Raw genomic sequence first — 16,463 nt, 5'->3', positions numbered from 1 at the left:
TTCTCGATTCCTCAGCTGTTCCGGATCCCACACCTCTGCTGGGTTCTTGATTCTTCAGCTGTCCCAGATCCCACACCCCTCCTGGGTTCTCGATTCCTCAGCTGTCCCGGATCCCACACCTCTGCTGTGTTCTGAATTCAGCTGTATCGGATCCCACACTTCTTCTCTCCTTTTGCCCCGACCTCGGTCCCCTTTTTGCCACAGGCGGGTCAGATGACCTCTGCCCCAGCTGGCCCCGGTCTTCCCCTCCCGACACCTCCTGCTCCCTGATCTCTTTAGGGAACACCCAGGGCTGAACCCGGGATCCGGGAATTGAGTTTGGAGAGCACCCTGAGGGCCACTAATTCCCTCTCCGGTGCCATTGGCCCGTCCTGACAGCGGCCTGTGTGCCCCATTGATGTTCAGACACCCTGCCCTGCTAGAAAGTTCTTCCAGGCACTGCTCACCCATGCGTGCCAGCAGCTTGGCTTGCATTCCCAGCCTCCTCCACATCTGGCCCTGCCCTCCCTTGCTCCCAGGGCACATGTGCTCTCCAGCCCAGCCCAGCCCAGCTGTGTTGATCCCCCGCGTGCCCTGTGCCTTTCCAGGTGCCCTCTGCCCTTCCTGCCTGACATGTTTTCCTCCATCCTCAGCCTCACCAAGGCCCAGCCCTCCTTCCCTCACTTGCATAGCACTGGTCGTTTTGCAGTATGTTCTGAGTCTGGGCAGTGTTGACACCTTCTGTTTAGCTGGTTTCTCTGGCACTGCTCCAGCAGGGAAGGGAGCTGGTACTGCCAGGTGGGGGTGGAAGCTCAGGTTCCCCTCAGCCTTGTTGGCAGCTGAGGCAGGGGCTACTCGTTATTACCGGGTGGATGGGGGGTACAGCTTCCTCCAGGCCTCCACTGAGGCCACCTTGGTGAGGGCAGAGGTGCTTCCTTGCCGCTCCCACATGCACCCTCCTAACAGCGCGTGGGTGGAGTGTGACACCCTGCAGCTCAGTGGCGGTGACAGCCCTCACTCCCCGCCAGGTTTCCTCTTACTCCATTCCAGCAGGGAGGAAGGGCACCTTGCCACTGCAGGGTGGGATGGGGGGCCTGGGCTGCTCCTTCATCTCCACCGATGCCTGGTGGGCATGAGGCTTTTTACCAGCTGGCTCGGATGGGGGTGCCAGCTCCCTGTGTGGCCTCCCTGTGCCATCCTGGCAGGGGTTGTTGGGGTGCCTGCTCACAGCCTCTCAAGGGTGGAAGTCTAAGCTACTAGTTGGCCCCGCAGGCTTGGTGGGAGGGGCGGGCCCGTGTTTTCTGGGGTGTGTGGCTGGGGCGAGGTGGTTGTTGTCTCAGGGTTTTCTGTCTTTCGCGGCTGCCCCTTCCTGGCTAGACTGAGTTGGCTTTTGTTGGGGCTTTGTGATTGCACCTGTTGGCAGCAGGTTTCAGGCCGCTCCAGTTACAGATCCAAGATGGACGATGTAAAGGAAACATGGGGAAGTCGCCATGTGTCCCTCTCAGACCCCAGGCCCTGAGCAGCCTGCCTTTTCTCCGCCTGTCACATCTTCGTGTGTTTGTTTCCTGTGTGACGTCCAGGGCTTCATTTAATAGGAGGAGCAGGAAAAGCATATCCAGCCCGTCTTCTCAGAAGCGTAAGGTTCCTGTGCATTAAAACAGTTTCTTTCTGTTCTTTAGAATAGATTCGTTTTGCTGATCAATTTTCAACGTCACTATTCCTCTATCCAATCCTTTCTGCTACTGAGCATGTCTGGTGATTTTTTAATTTCAGATACTGTGCTTTCCAGTTTTTTTTTTTTTGAGACGGAGTTTCACTCATGTTACCCAGGCTGGAGTGCAATGGCACGATCTCAGCTCACCGCAACCTCCGCCTCCTGGGTTCAGGCAATTCTCCTGCCTCAGCCTCCTGAGTAGCTGGGACTACAGGCACGCACCACCATGCCCAGCTAGTTTTTTGTATTTTTAGTAGAGACGGGGTTTCACCATGTTGACCAGCATGGTCTCGATCCCTTGACCTCGTGATCCACCCGCCTCAGCCTCCCACAGTGCTGGGATTATAGGCTTGAGCCACCGCGCCCGGCCCAGTTTTTAAATTTTCCTTTTGGTTCCAATAGTTTCCATTTCTTTCCTGAAAACTTTTTTTTTTTTTGAGGCAGGAGTTCTGTCACCCAGGCTGAAGTGCAGTGGCGTGATCTCGGCTTCCTGCAACCTCTGCCTCTCGGGTTCAAGCAGTTCTCATTCCTCACCTTCCTGAGTAGCTGGGATTACAGGTACCTGCCACCAAGCCTGGCTAATTTTTTGTTTTGTATTTTCAGTAGAGATGGGGTTTTGCCATGTTGCCCAGGCTGGTCTCGAACTCCTGAGCTCAGACAATCTGCCCTCCTCAGCCTCCCAAAGTCCTAGGATTACGGGCGTGAGCCACCATCTGGTCCTCTTTCCACCATCTGGACAGACAGAAAACGTCTGTCTGTCCACTCACTTTAAGGATGCTCAGCTGTGCCTGGATGAGCGCGTTGTAACAGCTACTTGAAGGTCTTTATCTGAAAATGTCAACATCTGGGTCATCTCAGGTTTGACGTCTGTTGACTGTTCCCTTGAGAATGCTGACATTTCCCAGTTCTTGATGTGCTGATTAATCTTGGGTTGTTTCCTGGACATCTGGAACATTATTTTGTGAGGCCGAGTCCTGTTAAAGTTTTTTTGAGGCTGGGTGTTACGCATACCTGGAGTCCCAGCTGCTCGGGAGGCTGGGGCAGAAGAAGCATTTGACGCCAGGAGTTCAAGGTTACAGTGTTCCATGATTGCCCCACTGTACTCCATCCTGAGTGGCAGAGCAAGACCCCATCTCTTAAAAAAAAACCAGAAAAGTCCATTACGGACAGGTCCCACTTAATGACTCCATTTGGCAGTACCAATCTGTGCTCCTTATAGGGATCACTGGGGTCATCAGCCACCAGGTCTGCATGGAGTTTTGTGGTCTTCTTTGGCCACAAATGTGATTTGATTCTTCTCTTCCTGCTGGGGGTAGGACATGGCTGCAGTCCAGTGCTTAATGGTTGAATAGAAAGTAATAATGAGTGTACATTTGCATGCACCTAACAACATAACTTCAAAATATATAAAGCAAAAATTAACAAACGTGTAAGAAATTAATAAATTCACAAATAAGTATGAGGTTTTTACACGGCATTTTCAGTAACAGAAGAATCAGACAACATGATTAACACGCTTGACCTAATAAACGTATATAGGATACTGTACTCAACATACCAGAACATGCAAGAGTTTCAGAACATTTTCTTTAAACTTACACAGGACATTGACCGTATACTTCAGCCTAAGGCAAATGTCAACGAAAAGTCCTTTGGACAATTTTTCTATCTAATTTAATTAACGAATTCACGTAGAGTCTCAGTGTTTCCCAGGCTGGACTGCAGAGCCTCAGTTTCAGTTCGCTGCAGCCTTAACCTCCTGGGCACAAGCTGTCATCCTACCTCAGCCTCTCAAGTAGCTGGGACTACAGGCGTGGACCATCATTCTGGCTAATTGTTAAAATTTTATTTTGTAGAGATGGGGCCTCACTATGTTGTCCAGGTTGGTCTCCATCTCCTGGCCTCAACCAGTCCTCCACCTCAGCCTCCCAAAGTGCTGGAATTACAGGCATGAGACACCAGACCCAGCGGTTTTTCTTTTTCAAAAGCAGGTGCTCAGCCTGGCTGGGCACAGATGGCCTGTATGTCTCACGTGGTGAGGGAGGTGGGTCCTGTCTGCCCGGCCTCCGAGGCCTCGGCTGCCCTGTTTTGATCCCTCAGGAGTGAGGCTGGACTCAACTGGTCATTCTCAGAGCCAGATATTCCTGCCGCAGCCCCCCTGCTCTGAGTGCCCCTCTGCCCCCCACCCCCAGCACGCCCTGGCTCCTCTGGGACGGGGGCCTGCACCCACCCTGCTGCCCCATAGCTCAGTGTCCCCGAGGCCAGAGCTGGAGATACACTCAGCTCCCAGCCGCTGGCCCTGCACGTCGGCCTCTCCAGCCCGCAGGCCTGCTGCTGTGGATCTCTGCTGGCCTCGGTTCATTGCCCGTTTCTTCTGTCTTGTCCAGAGTTACCAGTTGTAGCAGGTGGGAGAGCCAGGCGATCCAGCTGTCTTCATCCTGGCCAGAACTGGACATCTGAGTGCTGCTTTCCATTTAGGCCAGGGTATGCTGTGCCCTGCAGGGCTGTGGGCCTCGAGCCCAATGGGATCTTCGCAGCCCTCTGAGATGCTCCTTGTTATCCCCTCAGAGTCAAGATGCAGGACCTAGAGCTCAGATCACAGGTTGGGGAAGGGGCTCAGAGTGAGGCTGCTCCAGAATCTGGGGTGAGCTCCTTCTTCAAAGGCAAGGACTCTGGGGTTTGTTGAAGTAGCCCCTGCGGCCTTGTGTAGCAGGGTGCTCGGGGGAAGAGCAGGGTTCCTGGAGCCAAATCAGTCCTGTTCCCATCATGAAGTTCCCTGAGGCACCATGCAGTCCCTGGAGCCCTCGGACCCCCAGCTTGTCCCTAGGATGGGAGGCTGACTTGGGCTTCCCACGGCCTGACGGTGGGCGTGGTGTGGAGATGGCAGGTGTTCTGTGTTGAAACGCCAGCTGGTATGGACTTCAGTTCTGTGAGTGTCGTCTCAGCAGGTCTGGGATTAGCCTGATTGGTTTCCTAAACCCACAGACGGGGGCCGCACAGGTGTATCATTCCACCCTGCCCTCCAGAACTTTCTGCCTTAATAGGAAAAGCCCAGTCCCGTGTGTTGGCCGAAGAATGGGTTGTGCAGGTGAATGCCCGTTGATGTGCCACAGCCGTTTCCTGAGAGAAGTGAAGCGGCATCCTCAGGCCTCCTGTGCATGCCAACAGAGCATCTGTGCTAAGGAGCCGTGAGGTGGTGGGGCCAGGTGGGCGTGTGCAGGATGCTCAGAAGCCCTTGGACCTTGGGTGGTCACCGGGTGGTTCTGTGGGGTGCTGAGCAGGCAGACCACAACACCCTCAGGCTTGTATCATGGGGCGTTAGGATGAGAAAGGATTTCTTGGGGTGGGGAGGGGTGTTCCACAGGGAAGAGACTCTGTTTACTTGAGATGTGTCCCCAGAAGTTTGAAGGCTGGGGACAGTGGCTCACAACACTTTGGGAGGCTGAGGCAGATGGGTCGCCTGAGCCCAGGAGTTAGAGACCAGCCAGGGCAACATAGTGAGACCCTGTCTCTACAAACAAACAAACAAAAAATAGCTGGGTGTGGTGGCGCACACCTGTGCTTCCAGCTGCCTGGGTGGCCGAGGTGGGAGGATTGCTTGAGCCTGGGAGGTCGAACTGCAGTGAGCTGAGATTGTAGCCCTGCACTCCAGCCTGAGTGACAGAGCAAGACCTGTCTCAAAAAAAAACAAAGAAGAAGAAGAAACATTGGTGGCTGCTGACGGTGTGCTGACAAGCGTCAGAGAACACATTTGATGACGTGAAACAGCAGTTAGTTATAATTGGAAGGTACCTTATCCCAGCATCATGAACTGTGGGGGCTTGCTGTGAGGTTTTCTTCATTATCTCAGAATAACCATGGCTCAGCTTCACTGGGCGTTGCAGAGCAGAGGTCTTTGGGCGAAATTTGGCCACAGATTTTTTTCTTTGTTTGATTTGCATGGTTTTTCTTTTCCTTTTAAAATTGTAACGTTTTACAATCAGAAGGTTTCACATAAAAATCCAAACTTAAGGCCAGGCGTGGTGGCTAACGCCTGTAATCCCAGCACTTTGGGAGGCCGAGGCGGGTGGATCACGAGGTCAGGAGTTGGAATTCAAGACCAGCCTGGCCAACATGGTGAAACCCTGTCTGTACTAAAAATACAAAAATTAGCTGGGTGTGGTGGTGTGTGCCTGTAATCCCAGCTACTCGGGAGGCTGAGGCAGGAGAATTGCTTGAACCAGAACCCAGGAGGCAGAGGTTGCAGTGAGCCAAGATCACACCACTGCCCTCCAGCCTGGGCTACAGAGTGAAACTCTGTCTCAAAAAAATAAAATCCAAACTTGGGCACATCCCTGTGTGCCAACAGCGGCTGCCACGGAGATGGGAGCTGGGGACACAGTGCAGTCGTATCTGGAGAAGTTGCAGCTCAGGGCTGACCCATGGGTGCCACGTGGGTTCTGGCTTCCCCCACCTTCCATCTGTGTATCAAAGCCACGAAGAGCTGTGTCAGGGTGGGTGTGGTGGGCAGGGAGGGGAGAGGACAGTTTGACCACTCTCTGAGTTTGTTGCATGTGGTATTTCTGGGCTTTCCCTGGCAGTGGCAGCCAGGGCTGGGTTTTGGTCTTCCTTGGCATAGGCAAGCACTCACTTTAATTTTTAATGAAGGTCAGATGTTCACCCGCCTCATGTTTATTGAGGTTGTCAGGGAAACGCGTTGGCGTTGCATGTAACTGCAGGGGAATCAGGACTCCCAGCCACTCGGGTCTCTTGGGCGTTCTTCTCCAGGGTAGGACTGTAAGCAGGCCAGGCATGCGGAGATCGATGTGGCCCGTGCCACTTCTCCTGGGCCTCAGCATCCCCTGCAGTGTGTGTGGGTGTGAGCCACAGACTTCCATGCTGCACTTCGCACTGCCCCAGTGGGCACAGCGGGCAGCGACCTGCTCTCTCACCCTGTCCCCTCTGCCAGTGCTCACATGGCAGCTTGTGTTAGTGAAGATCTTGGGGACAGCTGTGCCCTCGGTTGTGAACTTGCTCTTGTTCTCGTTGCATATCCCCAAGAGGCGAAAGACACCTGGGCCCTCCCAATGGCTGTGCGGGGCCTGGAGCAGCGTGTGCCGCCACCTTGACCCTGCCCTGCCGTGAGCGTGCTCACACACCTGCACCAGGGTCACTGGCAGACGCTCGGTGCTCCTGTGACACACGGGAAACCCGTGGACCCTCCTGCTGGACGGCAGGCCACTGCCTGTGGCTCAGTTGAATCCAGGAACTTCTAGCGTCAAAGCTGATTGTCAGCAGGTGCTGTATTCATCTGTGAGTCACGAGCATGAAATAAATCTAGTTTCAGTGGATCACAGCAAGCACTAAAAAACAGAGAACAGAACTGAAAAAGAAGATGCTGGAAGTCAGCGTGCTCTCAGCTGCCCCAGCAGGCATCGCCCAGACTGCGGCAAACACTGCAGCGCTCTGGAGAGGGGGGGCCAGGCTCACTCGCTGGCGTGGCCTTTGATTTTTCTGGAATGTGATGGCCATTTGTTTGTTGCCTTTACTGGAGAGCTCACCGCATGTCAACATGAGTCACCGTGGGGCCTCTTGCACGGGAGAATTTATCTGTGTCAGCAAAAGAATATGAAAATGCTGCAAATCCCCACCTTCTACCCTTTGCAAGACGTTCCACAGCGTCTGCCCACCCGGGTCTGGTGTGTTTTCTCCCGGGGATGCTATGGCGTGTCCGTACACCACGTGCGGTGTGGGGATGCCGCCGGGAGGTGGCACATTGAGACTGACCCTCGGAGGGTGGCTCTTCTGCCTCTAGAGGACCGTCCTCGTCCTCCAGAACTGTGTACCAGTCCCCGGTGGTCCCCCGCGCTCCGCATGACCTGCCATCAGATGAGCAGGTGCCAGCTCTCCAACCGGTGGGCGCTGGTGAGCGTTTCCTGAGCCCCTGCAGGGAGCTGCTCTGTTTGCTCAGATTCTTGGCCCCATTCTTTGTCTCCTAATTAGAAATCAGAGTTTTGAAGACTAGGGCGTAGTGCCTGACACGCCGAGGTGAGGAGAGCGGGAGAAGGGGTGAGTGCCGCAGGCTGGGGCATCTCGCTCTGTGGAGTCCTCAGCTTAACACAGGGACCGAGGTCTGCCCGAGGGGGGCAGAGCCTCCATCTCCGGCCCAGCCTTTTTGACAAGAAAGGAAGCTACCATGTATCGGACATTTTTGTACTTGAAACGTTTTCACTCCTTATCTTATTCCAGCTCCTAAAACCTCTGTGGGGTTCATTGTTCCCCCCACATGACAGCCATGCTCCAGGCTCAGTGGCGTACCCACAGTAACACAGCAGCCGGATGGAGGCTGAAGCCACACCAAGTCCATGCCCGCATCGAGACCTGGGTCATGCGTTCCTGCCCTGGCCACACCACTCCAGGTCTCCTGAGTCGGGAGGAAGCCCTTGTCCTGAGCCATACCCAGTACAGCGGACCCCTGAACAACGTGGGGATCAGCGCCCCAGCCCCGTGCAGTTGGAAACCTTTCACTCCCCCAGCCTGTGACTCCTACCATCAACTGGAAGCCTTGCTGATAACGTAAATAGCCGGTGAACACACTTATTATATGGCCTGAATTATATACTGTATTATTACAGTAAACTAGAGAAAAGAAAACATGATTAAGAAAACCATGGGAAGAGAAGATGTGATCACTGCAACCTCCACCTCCCATGTTCAACCAGCTCTCCTGCCTCAGCCTCCTGAGTAGCTTGCCTCCACACCTGGCTAATTTTTGTATTTTCGGTAGAGACAGGGTTTCACCATGTTGGCCAGGCTGGTCTCAAAGTCCTGACCTAAAGCGATCCACCCACCTTGGCCTCCCAAAGTGCTGGGGTTACAGGCATGAGCCACTGCGCCCATCCTGTGTTCTTATTCTTGACGTTCTCAATAAAGGTGTGCAGACAAGATTGAATTTTATTCCTCTATTAACTTTTCTGTCCCTTTTTAGAGACAAGAATGCCATTCATTAATCCGTGTGTAGCAGGAACGTGTGTGTAAACTAATGTGCCATGCTGGCATCTTTGTCTTTTTCTCTCGCCTGAGGAGCAGGTCCACCTCGCTGCAGGTCCAGTGTGGCAGAAGGTGCCGGATTCGCCCCAGGGCGTCCTTAGTCCGTTCAGTCTCTTGCCCCGTCCCGAACACTTGTAGTTTGATTCAGAATCGTACCCAAGTGGGCTCCGTCGTCCCTCCGCCCAGAATGGCCGCCCGCTTCACAGCCACTCACCCTCTCCCTCCCAGCGGCCTCTGCCTCTTCCTGTCTCCTGCCCCAAGACACCTTCCTCCACCTGAGGGGAACCCTCCGAACCCTGACCCTGACGGTGAGGCTGTCCCCGCCACCTGTGTCGCTCTTCTAGCAGGACCCGCGTGGACTGCCTGGCCTCGGGCTGGCACCCCTGGCATGGCATGGCCTGCAGCCAGGTCAGCATGGTGTGTCCCATCATGGGCTCTTGGAGTCTGTCGGACCGAATGTGCAAGGCTGAAAGTTAGTAACCTGTAGACTTAGGTGACTGTCCTGGAGTCATGCATATCTTTCCATGCTGTGTGTTGTGCGGCTTCCTAAACCGGTCGACCAGATGCTGGGGAACTGACCTGACCACTGACTCTTGGACCATGGCTTCTTATCAGACAGCCATGGTTGTGGCTATCCACAGGCACGGGGAGGTCCTGAGGTCTGCTCTCAGTGGTCTAGGAAGATTGTGGTGTGCACTGGCATATCCATAGGTGGCAGGTCCCTGACTCAGCCATCTGGGTCATGGAACCCTGCCCCGAGCCTGGCCCATGCTGGGTCCTGGAGCTGCAGAGGCCTGGCATTAGCTCTGTCTCGCACGACGAGGACGCCAGGGCGTCAGGTGCAGTCACAGGGTTTGAGTGCCGTGGTCACATCCCTGCAGGACCGGGAGGGCATGGCCAGCACCTCAAGAAATAGGGGATGGTTAAGGAGGCGAGCCGTGCCAGATGAGAAGGGCTGCGTCGGAAGGCTGGCGGCGGAGACAGGGAAGGTGGTCCACGTGCGGGTGTCCAGGATGCCCAGGGAGCCCGTGTGGCTGTCCTGTGTGGCTGTCCCGTGTGGATGCCGAGCTGCAGAGTGGGGAGGGGCCTGGAGCATCGGGGTCCTGGGTCCTAGGGAGGGCAGAATAAGAAGTGGGTGGAAATTGTGTTCTAGAGTCACGGCCATGACGGCAGTATGGGAAGGCCAGGCGGTGGTTCACACCTGTGATTCCATCACTTTGGGAGGCTGAGCTGGGCAGATCACCTCAGGTCAAGAGTTCAAGACTAGCCTGGCTAACATGACAAAACCCCGTCTCTACTAAAATTGGCTGGGCATGGTGGTGGGCACCTATAGTCTCAGCTACTTGGGAGGCTGAAACGGGAAAATCACTTGAACGGGGAGGTGAAGGTTGCAGTGAGCCGAGATCGTGCCATTGCACTCCAGCCTGGGCAACAAGAGTAAAACTCCATCTAAAAAAAAAAAAAAAGAAAGATGGGAAGCCAAGAGGGTGGCCCAGTTGGGAGCACTGGAAGGTGGGGGCCCTGAGAGTCACTCTGGACCCCACATCCTATTCCCAGGAGCAGGCTGCACAGACAGCTCCTGAGACCTCCGCCCCTCCTGCCAGACTTCTTCCTCTGTACCACCTCCCTAACAAGTCTGCTCCACTTCAGAGGAGTCAAGAGGCCCCACTACTGGCCTTTCCAGGTTTCTGCCGTGTTCAAAAGCCCAGTTCGGACACTGCCCTCCTAGATTCCTCTAACTTGATTGCCAGGGGCAGCAACTTTCAAAGTGATGCAAAATTACTACAAATGTACGGCAAAAATACAGTATTTTAGCTATATTGCAGGTTTTATAGCCAACCTAGGAAGTTAACCACAAATTATAAGGCTCTTCTGTGTAAGAATATGTCATTCCTCCCTAACAGCAGTTCTAGAATAAGCTTTTGGAAGCCAGCTTGCTCAGATGTGGCTTTGCTGTCTTCGATCCCATGCTCTCCTGGGCAGGTTCTTGCAGGCCTTTGGCTTCAGTTACGCGTCTCCTCCCACGGCTCTGCTCCCAGCCCAGAACTTTCTTTGATGTGCGGTCCTGTAATTACAGCTGCCCACCAAACGAACACGCCCCAGGTGGCTTGGGTGGAACCGGCCCTTCCTGGTTCCCCGTGGGGAGCATGTCCGGTGCTGTCATCCCGAGTCCCTGCAAGCCCCCGCTATCTCCTCCCCTAACCCACTCCAGTCCCGCCACACTGGGGCTCTGCCTCACTTGCTCGCTCCGTGGTTCCAGCTGTCCCAGGTCCTGTCCTGTGTCTCCTTCCCACTTGGATTTCCGAACCAGACACTGTCCTGCAGACAGAGGCCGTGTCTTGAGCAAGTCTGCCCGAATTTAACACGGCAGCTGGCCCAGAACGGTCAGCATTTGCTGCCTGAGTGCCTGAGTGGCTGAGCAAATCGTGTGCAAAATCGCAGCTTCCATTTGGTGAATCTGCTGAATAAAACATCCCGCTCTCTGGTAACATTGAGCTGCCCATTGGTACTTAGCTTGGAGTTTAAAAGTGACTTATAACCTTGTTTTTATTTTGGGATTTTTCATTTTTTAATTTTGCTTGTTTTTGGAGATGGGGTCTTGCTCTGTTGCCTGGGCTGGAGTGCAGTGGTGCCATCATAGCTCACTGCAACTCCTGAGCTGAAGCAGTCCCCCCTCCTCAGCCCCCCAAAGTGCTGGGATTACAGGTGCACACGACCACACCCAGCCGGGATTTCTAATGAGAATATTAAAGCAGAATGTTCCCAGCTTTTTGGAGCTGGTCTTCTTTTACCTGTGTGGATTCTGACGAATTCATTGACAGAAGGATGTGGTGTTTTTACAGATGCCTGCTCTGTGCCCGTATCCGAGATCATCGCCGTTGAGGAAACAGACGTTCATGGGAAACATCACACCAGTGGAAAATGGCAGAAAATGGAAAAGCCTTACGCTTTTACAGGTGATAGAGCCTAAACGTCTTCTCCCACAATCTTCATTACTTCTATGTAGATTACATGAGACGGAGCTTTTTTGCCACTTGCTTAACAAGCTCAATGCATTGATTTATCTTTATGGAAACTTCCTAATGCTTTTTTCCAAACGCTACCTTTTGTTAATATTTTCGTTAATGGTCATCTTTTCCTTTTTTTTTTTTTTTGTTTGAGACAAAGTTTAGTTCTTGTTGCCCAGGCTGGAGTGCAGTGGCGCTATCCCAGCTCGCTGCAACCTCCACCTCCCGGGTTCAAACAATTCTCTGGTCTCAGCCTCCTGAGTAGCTGGGATTACAGGCATGCGCCACTACGCCCAGCTAATTTTTGTATTTTTAGTAAAGACGGGGTTTCACCATGTTGGCCAGGATGGTCTCAATCTCCTGACCTTGTGATCCGCCCACCTCAGCCTCCCAAAGTGTCGGGATTACAGGCGTGAGCCACCGCGCCCAGCCCTTTTATCTTATTTTCTTTATGTGACTTAGAAGGTTTGAAAGAGAGACTGTTTTGCTAATATACGTCAGTAGTTACTAACTAGTTAGAAGGGAAGAGAACCCCTGGGAAATCCAAGTTAGGAACCTGTAACTAGCTGCATCTGGTGGGTATTCGCTTGAGGGGTCGTCAGTGACAGTGCAAAGTTTGCACTAACGAGCGTGTTTGCTTCTGTGCAGTTCACTGTGTAAAGAGAGCGAGACGGCACCGCTGGAAGTGGGCGCAGGTGACTTTCTGGTGCCCAGAGGAGCAGCTGTGTCACCTGTGGCTGCAGACCCTTCGGGAGATGCTGGAGAAGCTGAGTATGTGTGTGTTAGGACTGAGAGACGGGATGGCTGTGGGGGCACACGCATGCCCGATTGGGTGATCTTCCTGATGTATCTGCCTTCATGCAGCTGGCCACACCCCAGGTGGACATGATGAGTCAGGCTGACTTAATTTCTCATTAGTGCACCAGCCCAGTGAGTGCAAAGAGCATGGGCTGCACAGCCTGGACCCTGGCGTGGAGTCCAGCCCCCTGCTCACTAGCCAGGAGGTATGGGGGTAGGTCACTTACCCTTCTGAGCCTCAATTTCTCTTTCTGGGAGTCAGGATGGTAATAGCTTTTACATTCAAGGTGAATGTGAGAATTAAACTGGGCACCTGGAGGAATATACCTCATATCTGTCTGGGATGTATCAACATCTTTGTTAAAAAATCTTTTTCTTGTTTTTTTGAGACGGAGTCTTGCTCTGTTTTCCAGGCTGGAGTGCAGTGGCATGATCTTGGCTCACTGCAACCTCCACCTCCTGGGTTCAATTGATTCTTCTGCCTCAGCCTCCTGAGTAGCTGGGACTCCAGGCACACGCCACCACGCCTAATTTTTGTATTTTTAGTAGAGACGAGGTTTCACCGAGTTGGCCATGCTGGTCTCGAACTCCTGACCTTAGGTGATCTGCCCACCTTGGCCTCCTAGAGTGCTGGGATTACAAGTGTGAGCCACTGCGCCTGGCCAGGGACGTGTCCACATCTGAAATGTCGTAGGAGCCTGCAGCCTGGTGGGTTAGTTACTGCATGCTGAGTAACAAGCCTGTCACCCTTAAAAAGTGGTAGGATGGGTAGAGACATAATCTGTACATTAAACCCCCATGACATGCAGTTATCTATATAGCAAACTTGCACATGTACTTGTGAACTTAAAAGTTTAAAAAAAGGAAAATGTGGTACACACACACACACACACACACACAGAGCGGTAGATGTTTATTCATTTTGTATTCATAACACTATTTCATGTTGTTTGAGTACAGCCTTAAGACACAATTTTTTTTTTGAGACAGGCTTTCCTCTGTTGCGCAGGCTGGAGTGCAGTGACATGATTTCAGCTCACTGCAACCTCCACCTCCCGGGCTCAAGTGATCCTCCCACCTTAGTCTCCTGAGTAGCTGGGACTACAGGTGTGCGTGACCATGCCTGGCTAATTTTTTTTACATTTTTTGTAGAGACAGGGTTTTGCCATACTGCCCAGGGTGATCTCGAACTATTGGGCTCAAGCGATCATCCCATTTCAGCCTCCCAAAGTGCTGGGATTACAGGTGTGAGCCACCGAGCTCACCATACACAGTCTTGCCAACTCAGGCTAGGCTTCACCGGTAGAATAGAAATTGGCATGCGTTTAGGTTAGTTTTATATATTCGAATGAATTTGGCACCCACATCAAGAAAGTGAATTTCAGTTTATTATGAGACATTCCCACATATCTGCCTGAGAGAAGCATCCTTGCTTGAAAGAACCCTTCTCTTGATTACCACCGGGGCGGGAGGACCTGCACTTCCGCACTTCGTGTTTAATCCCGGGGAGCCTGGCCTCCACCACCTATTGGTGGAGCTCATGACAAGCTCATCATGACAGTCCTCGCATGCAAAACCACCACAAGCCCTGTTCCTGTGCGTGTCGCTCCGCAGTCGGGTGTTCAGAAAAGTGCGTCTGTTTCTCCCGCCTTCCTGCCCCCATTTGTCTCTCAGCTCCCCCTTTCCGTCCGTCCCGCTTTCTCCTTCCCTTTCCTCCCATCAAACCTGTTTCCTTTTTTTTTTTTTTTTTTTTTTTGACGTGGAGTCTGGCTCTGTCACGCAGGCTGGAGTGCAGTGGCGTGATCTCAGCTCACTGCCACCTCCACCTCCCAGGTTCAAGCGATTCTCCTGCCTCAGCCTCCCGAGTAGCTGAGACTATAGGCACCCACCACCACATCTGGCTAATTTTTGTATTTTTTAGAGACAGGGTTTCACCATCTTGGCCAGACTGGGCTTGAGCTCCTGATCTCAGGTGATCTACCCGCCTCGGCCTCCACAAATGCTGGGATGACAGGCGTGAGTCACTGCACCTGGCCCAAACCAGTTTTCATGAGACTTTGGGTGACTGGACTCCAGGTTTGATCCTTCAAGTGCAGACTCCAAGAGAAAGTCCTCTGAACCCTGCCTCCCAGTGAGGAATGTGGGTTCATTTTCATCCTTATAATTCACAGAAAAACCCACAGAGCTGTGTATCTGGCATAGTCCACTCGTATCTGAAGATTGTGTATGATTCTATTGTTTCAGCCATCTTCAAGTTTAACTTCTGACCTTGCTGTCTGTTTAGTGGTTTTTTTTTGTTTCTTTCTGTTTTTTGAAACAGTTTCACTCCATCACCCAGGCTGGAGTGCAGTGGTGCGATCGCTGCTCATTGCAAACTCCTCCCCCCAGGTTCAAGTGATTCTCCTGCCTCAGCCTTCCGAATAGCTGGGATTACAGGCACCCGCTAGCTACCACACCCGGCTAATTTTTGTATTTTTTTGTAGAGGAGGTGTTTCACCATGTTTGCCAGGCTGGTCTCAAACTCCTGACCTTAAGTGATCCATCCGCCTCGGCCTCCCAAAGTGCTAGGTTTACAGGCTGTGTTAATGTTTGATTGGCATGTCACAGATGCAGAGGATCTCGTTCTGAGTGTGCACTGGGTGAATTTTCACACTGAGCACACTTGTGTAACCAGCACCCAGATAGAGGAGCAGAATATTGCCAGCCCCAGGGTCCCCCGCCATGTCTCTGTTGTCATTACTCCCCAAAGGAGAATGACTTCCATGACCTCTAAGCAGCTAGGTTCATTGCTGTACTTGACATAAATCAAATCATACGGTAGGAACACTTTTCCGCCTGGCTTTCAGCTCAACGTTGCACTTGTGAAGTTTCCACGCTCTTGCGTGGAGCCGTAGTTTGTTCCTTCTCTGGGCTGTGTGGCATTCTGTGACGTGAATGTCACAGCCATTTCTTCACCCGTGGTACTGCGGCTGGGGGTCTGGCTAGCTTCCTGATGTACCTATCAACAGTAGTATTGCAGACGTTTTAGGGCATGTCTGCATTTCTCCTGGGTGCATACCTGGGACTGGAGTTGCCGGGTTGTATGTGTCTGTTGCACGTGTTGACTTCCGTAGACACTACCAGCCTGCATTCCACCCTCAAGGGGCAGGAGTTCTGGCTGCCCCGCATCTCAGCCACACCTTTACGTTTCAGCCGTGGTGCTGAGTGTTAGTAGTCTTGCATTGTGGTTGTAGTTTGCATTCCCTAATGGTTAATGAGGCTGAGAAACACATTCATATGTTTATAGGCCATTTGGATATCCCCCTTTGTGAGGATCTGTTCAAGTTTTGTCCATTTTTCCGTTTGGATGTTTCCCCTTCCTTCCTTCCTTCCTTCCTTCCTTCCTTCCTTCCTTCCTTCCTTCTTCCTTCCTTCCTTCCTTCTTTCCTTCTTTCCTTCTTTCCTTCCTTCTTTCCTCCTTTCCTTCTTTCCTTCTTTCTTCTTTTCTTTAAGAGACTCTTGCTCTGTTGCCCAGGCTGGAGTGGAGTTGCACGATCCTGGCTCACTGCAACCTCTGCTTCCGGGGTTCAAGAAATTCTCAGCCTCCCTGCACCACCATGCCTGGCTAATTTTTTGTATTTTTTAGTAGAGGAGTGTTTTCACCATGTTGTCCAGGCTGGTCTTGAACTCCTGGCCTCAAGTGATCCACTTGCCTTGGCCTGTCAAAGTACTGGGATTACAGGCCTGAGCCACCATGCCCGGCCAGTGTATCTTTTTTTTTTTTGAGATGGAGTCTCACTGTTTTCCAGGCTGGAGTGCAGTGGCGCAATCTTAGCTCACCACAACCTCCGTCTCCCAGGTTCAAGCCGATTCTCCTCCTCAGCCTCCTGAATAGCTGGGATTACAGGCTTGTGCCACCATACTCGGCTGATTTTTTTTTTTTTTTTTTTTTTTTG

At 52.5% G+C, this 16,463-nt stretch overlaps 1 protein-coding gene across 1 annotated transcript in view; it reads left to right on the top strand.

Moving 5' to 3' along the window:
• Positions 1-9,885: 9,885 nt before the first annotated feature.
• The window catches only part of CERK (ceramide kinase), a 38,325-nt gene continuing 31,747 nt past the window's right edge, over positions 9,886-16,463 (top strand). Inside the window, exons 1-4 of the mRNA XM_032261510.1 lie at positions 9,886-9,894; positions 10,983-11,106; positions 11,380-11,679; positions 12,379-12,501. Of these exons, the coding sequence (XP_032117401.1) occupies positions 9,886-9,894; positions 10,983-11,106; positions 11,380-11,679; positions 12,379-12,501 (556 nt within the window). The remainder of the gene's footprint in view (positions 9,895-10,982; positions 11,107-11,379; positions 11,680-12,378; positions 12,502-16,463) is intronic.

Source organism: Sapajus apella, unplaced genomic scaffold, assembly GCF_009761245.1.
Source record: "Sapajus apella isolate SASKATOON/1434 unplaced genomic scaffold, GSC_monkey_1.0 scaffold123, whole genome shotgun sequence".
Classification (NCBI taxonomy): Eukaryota; Metazoa; Chordata; class Mammalia; order Primates; family Cebidae; genus Sapajus; species Sapajus apella.
Note: the sequence above shows the minus strand (reverse complement) of the source record. Positions and strands in the feature narration are given on the sequence as shown.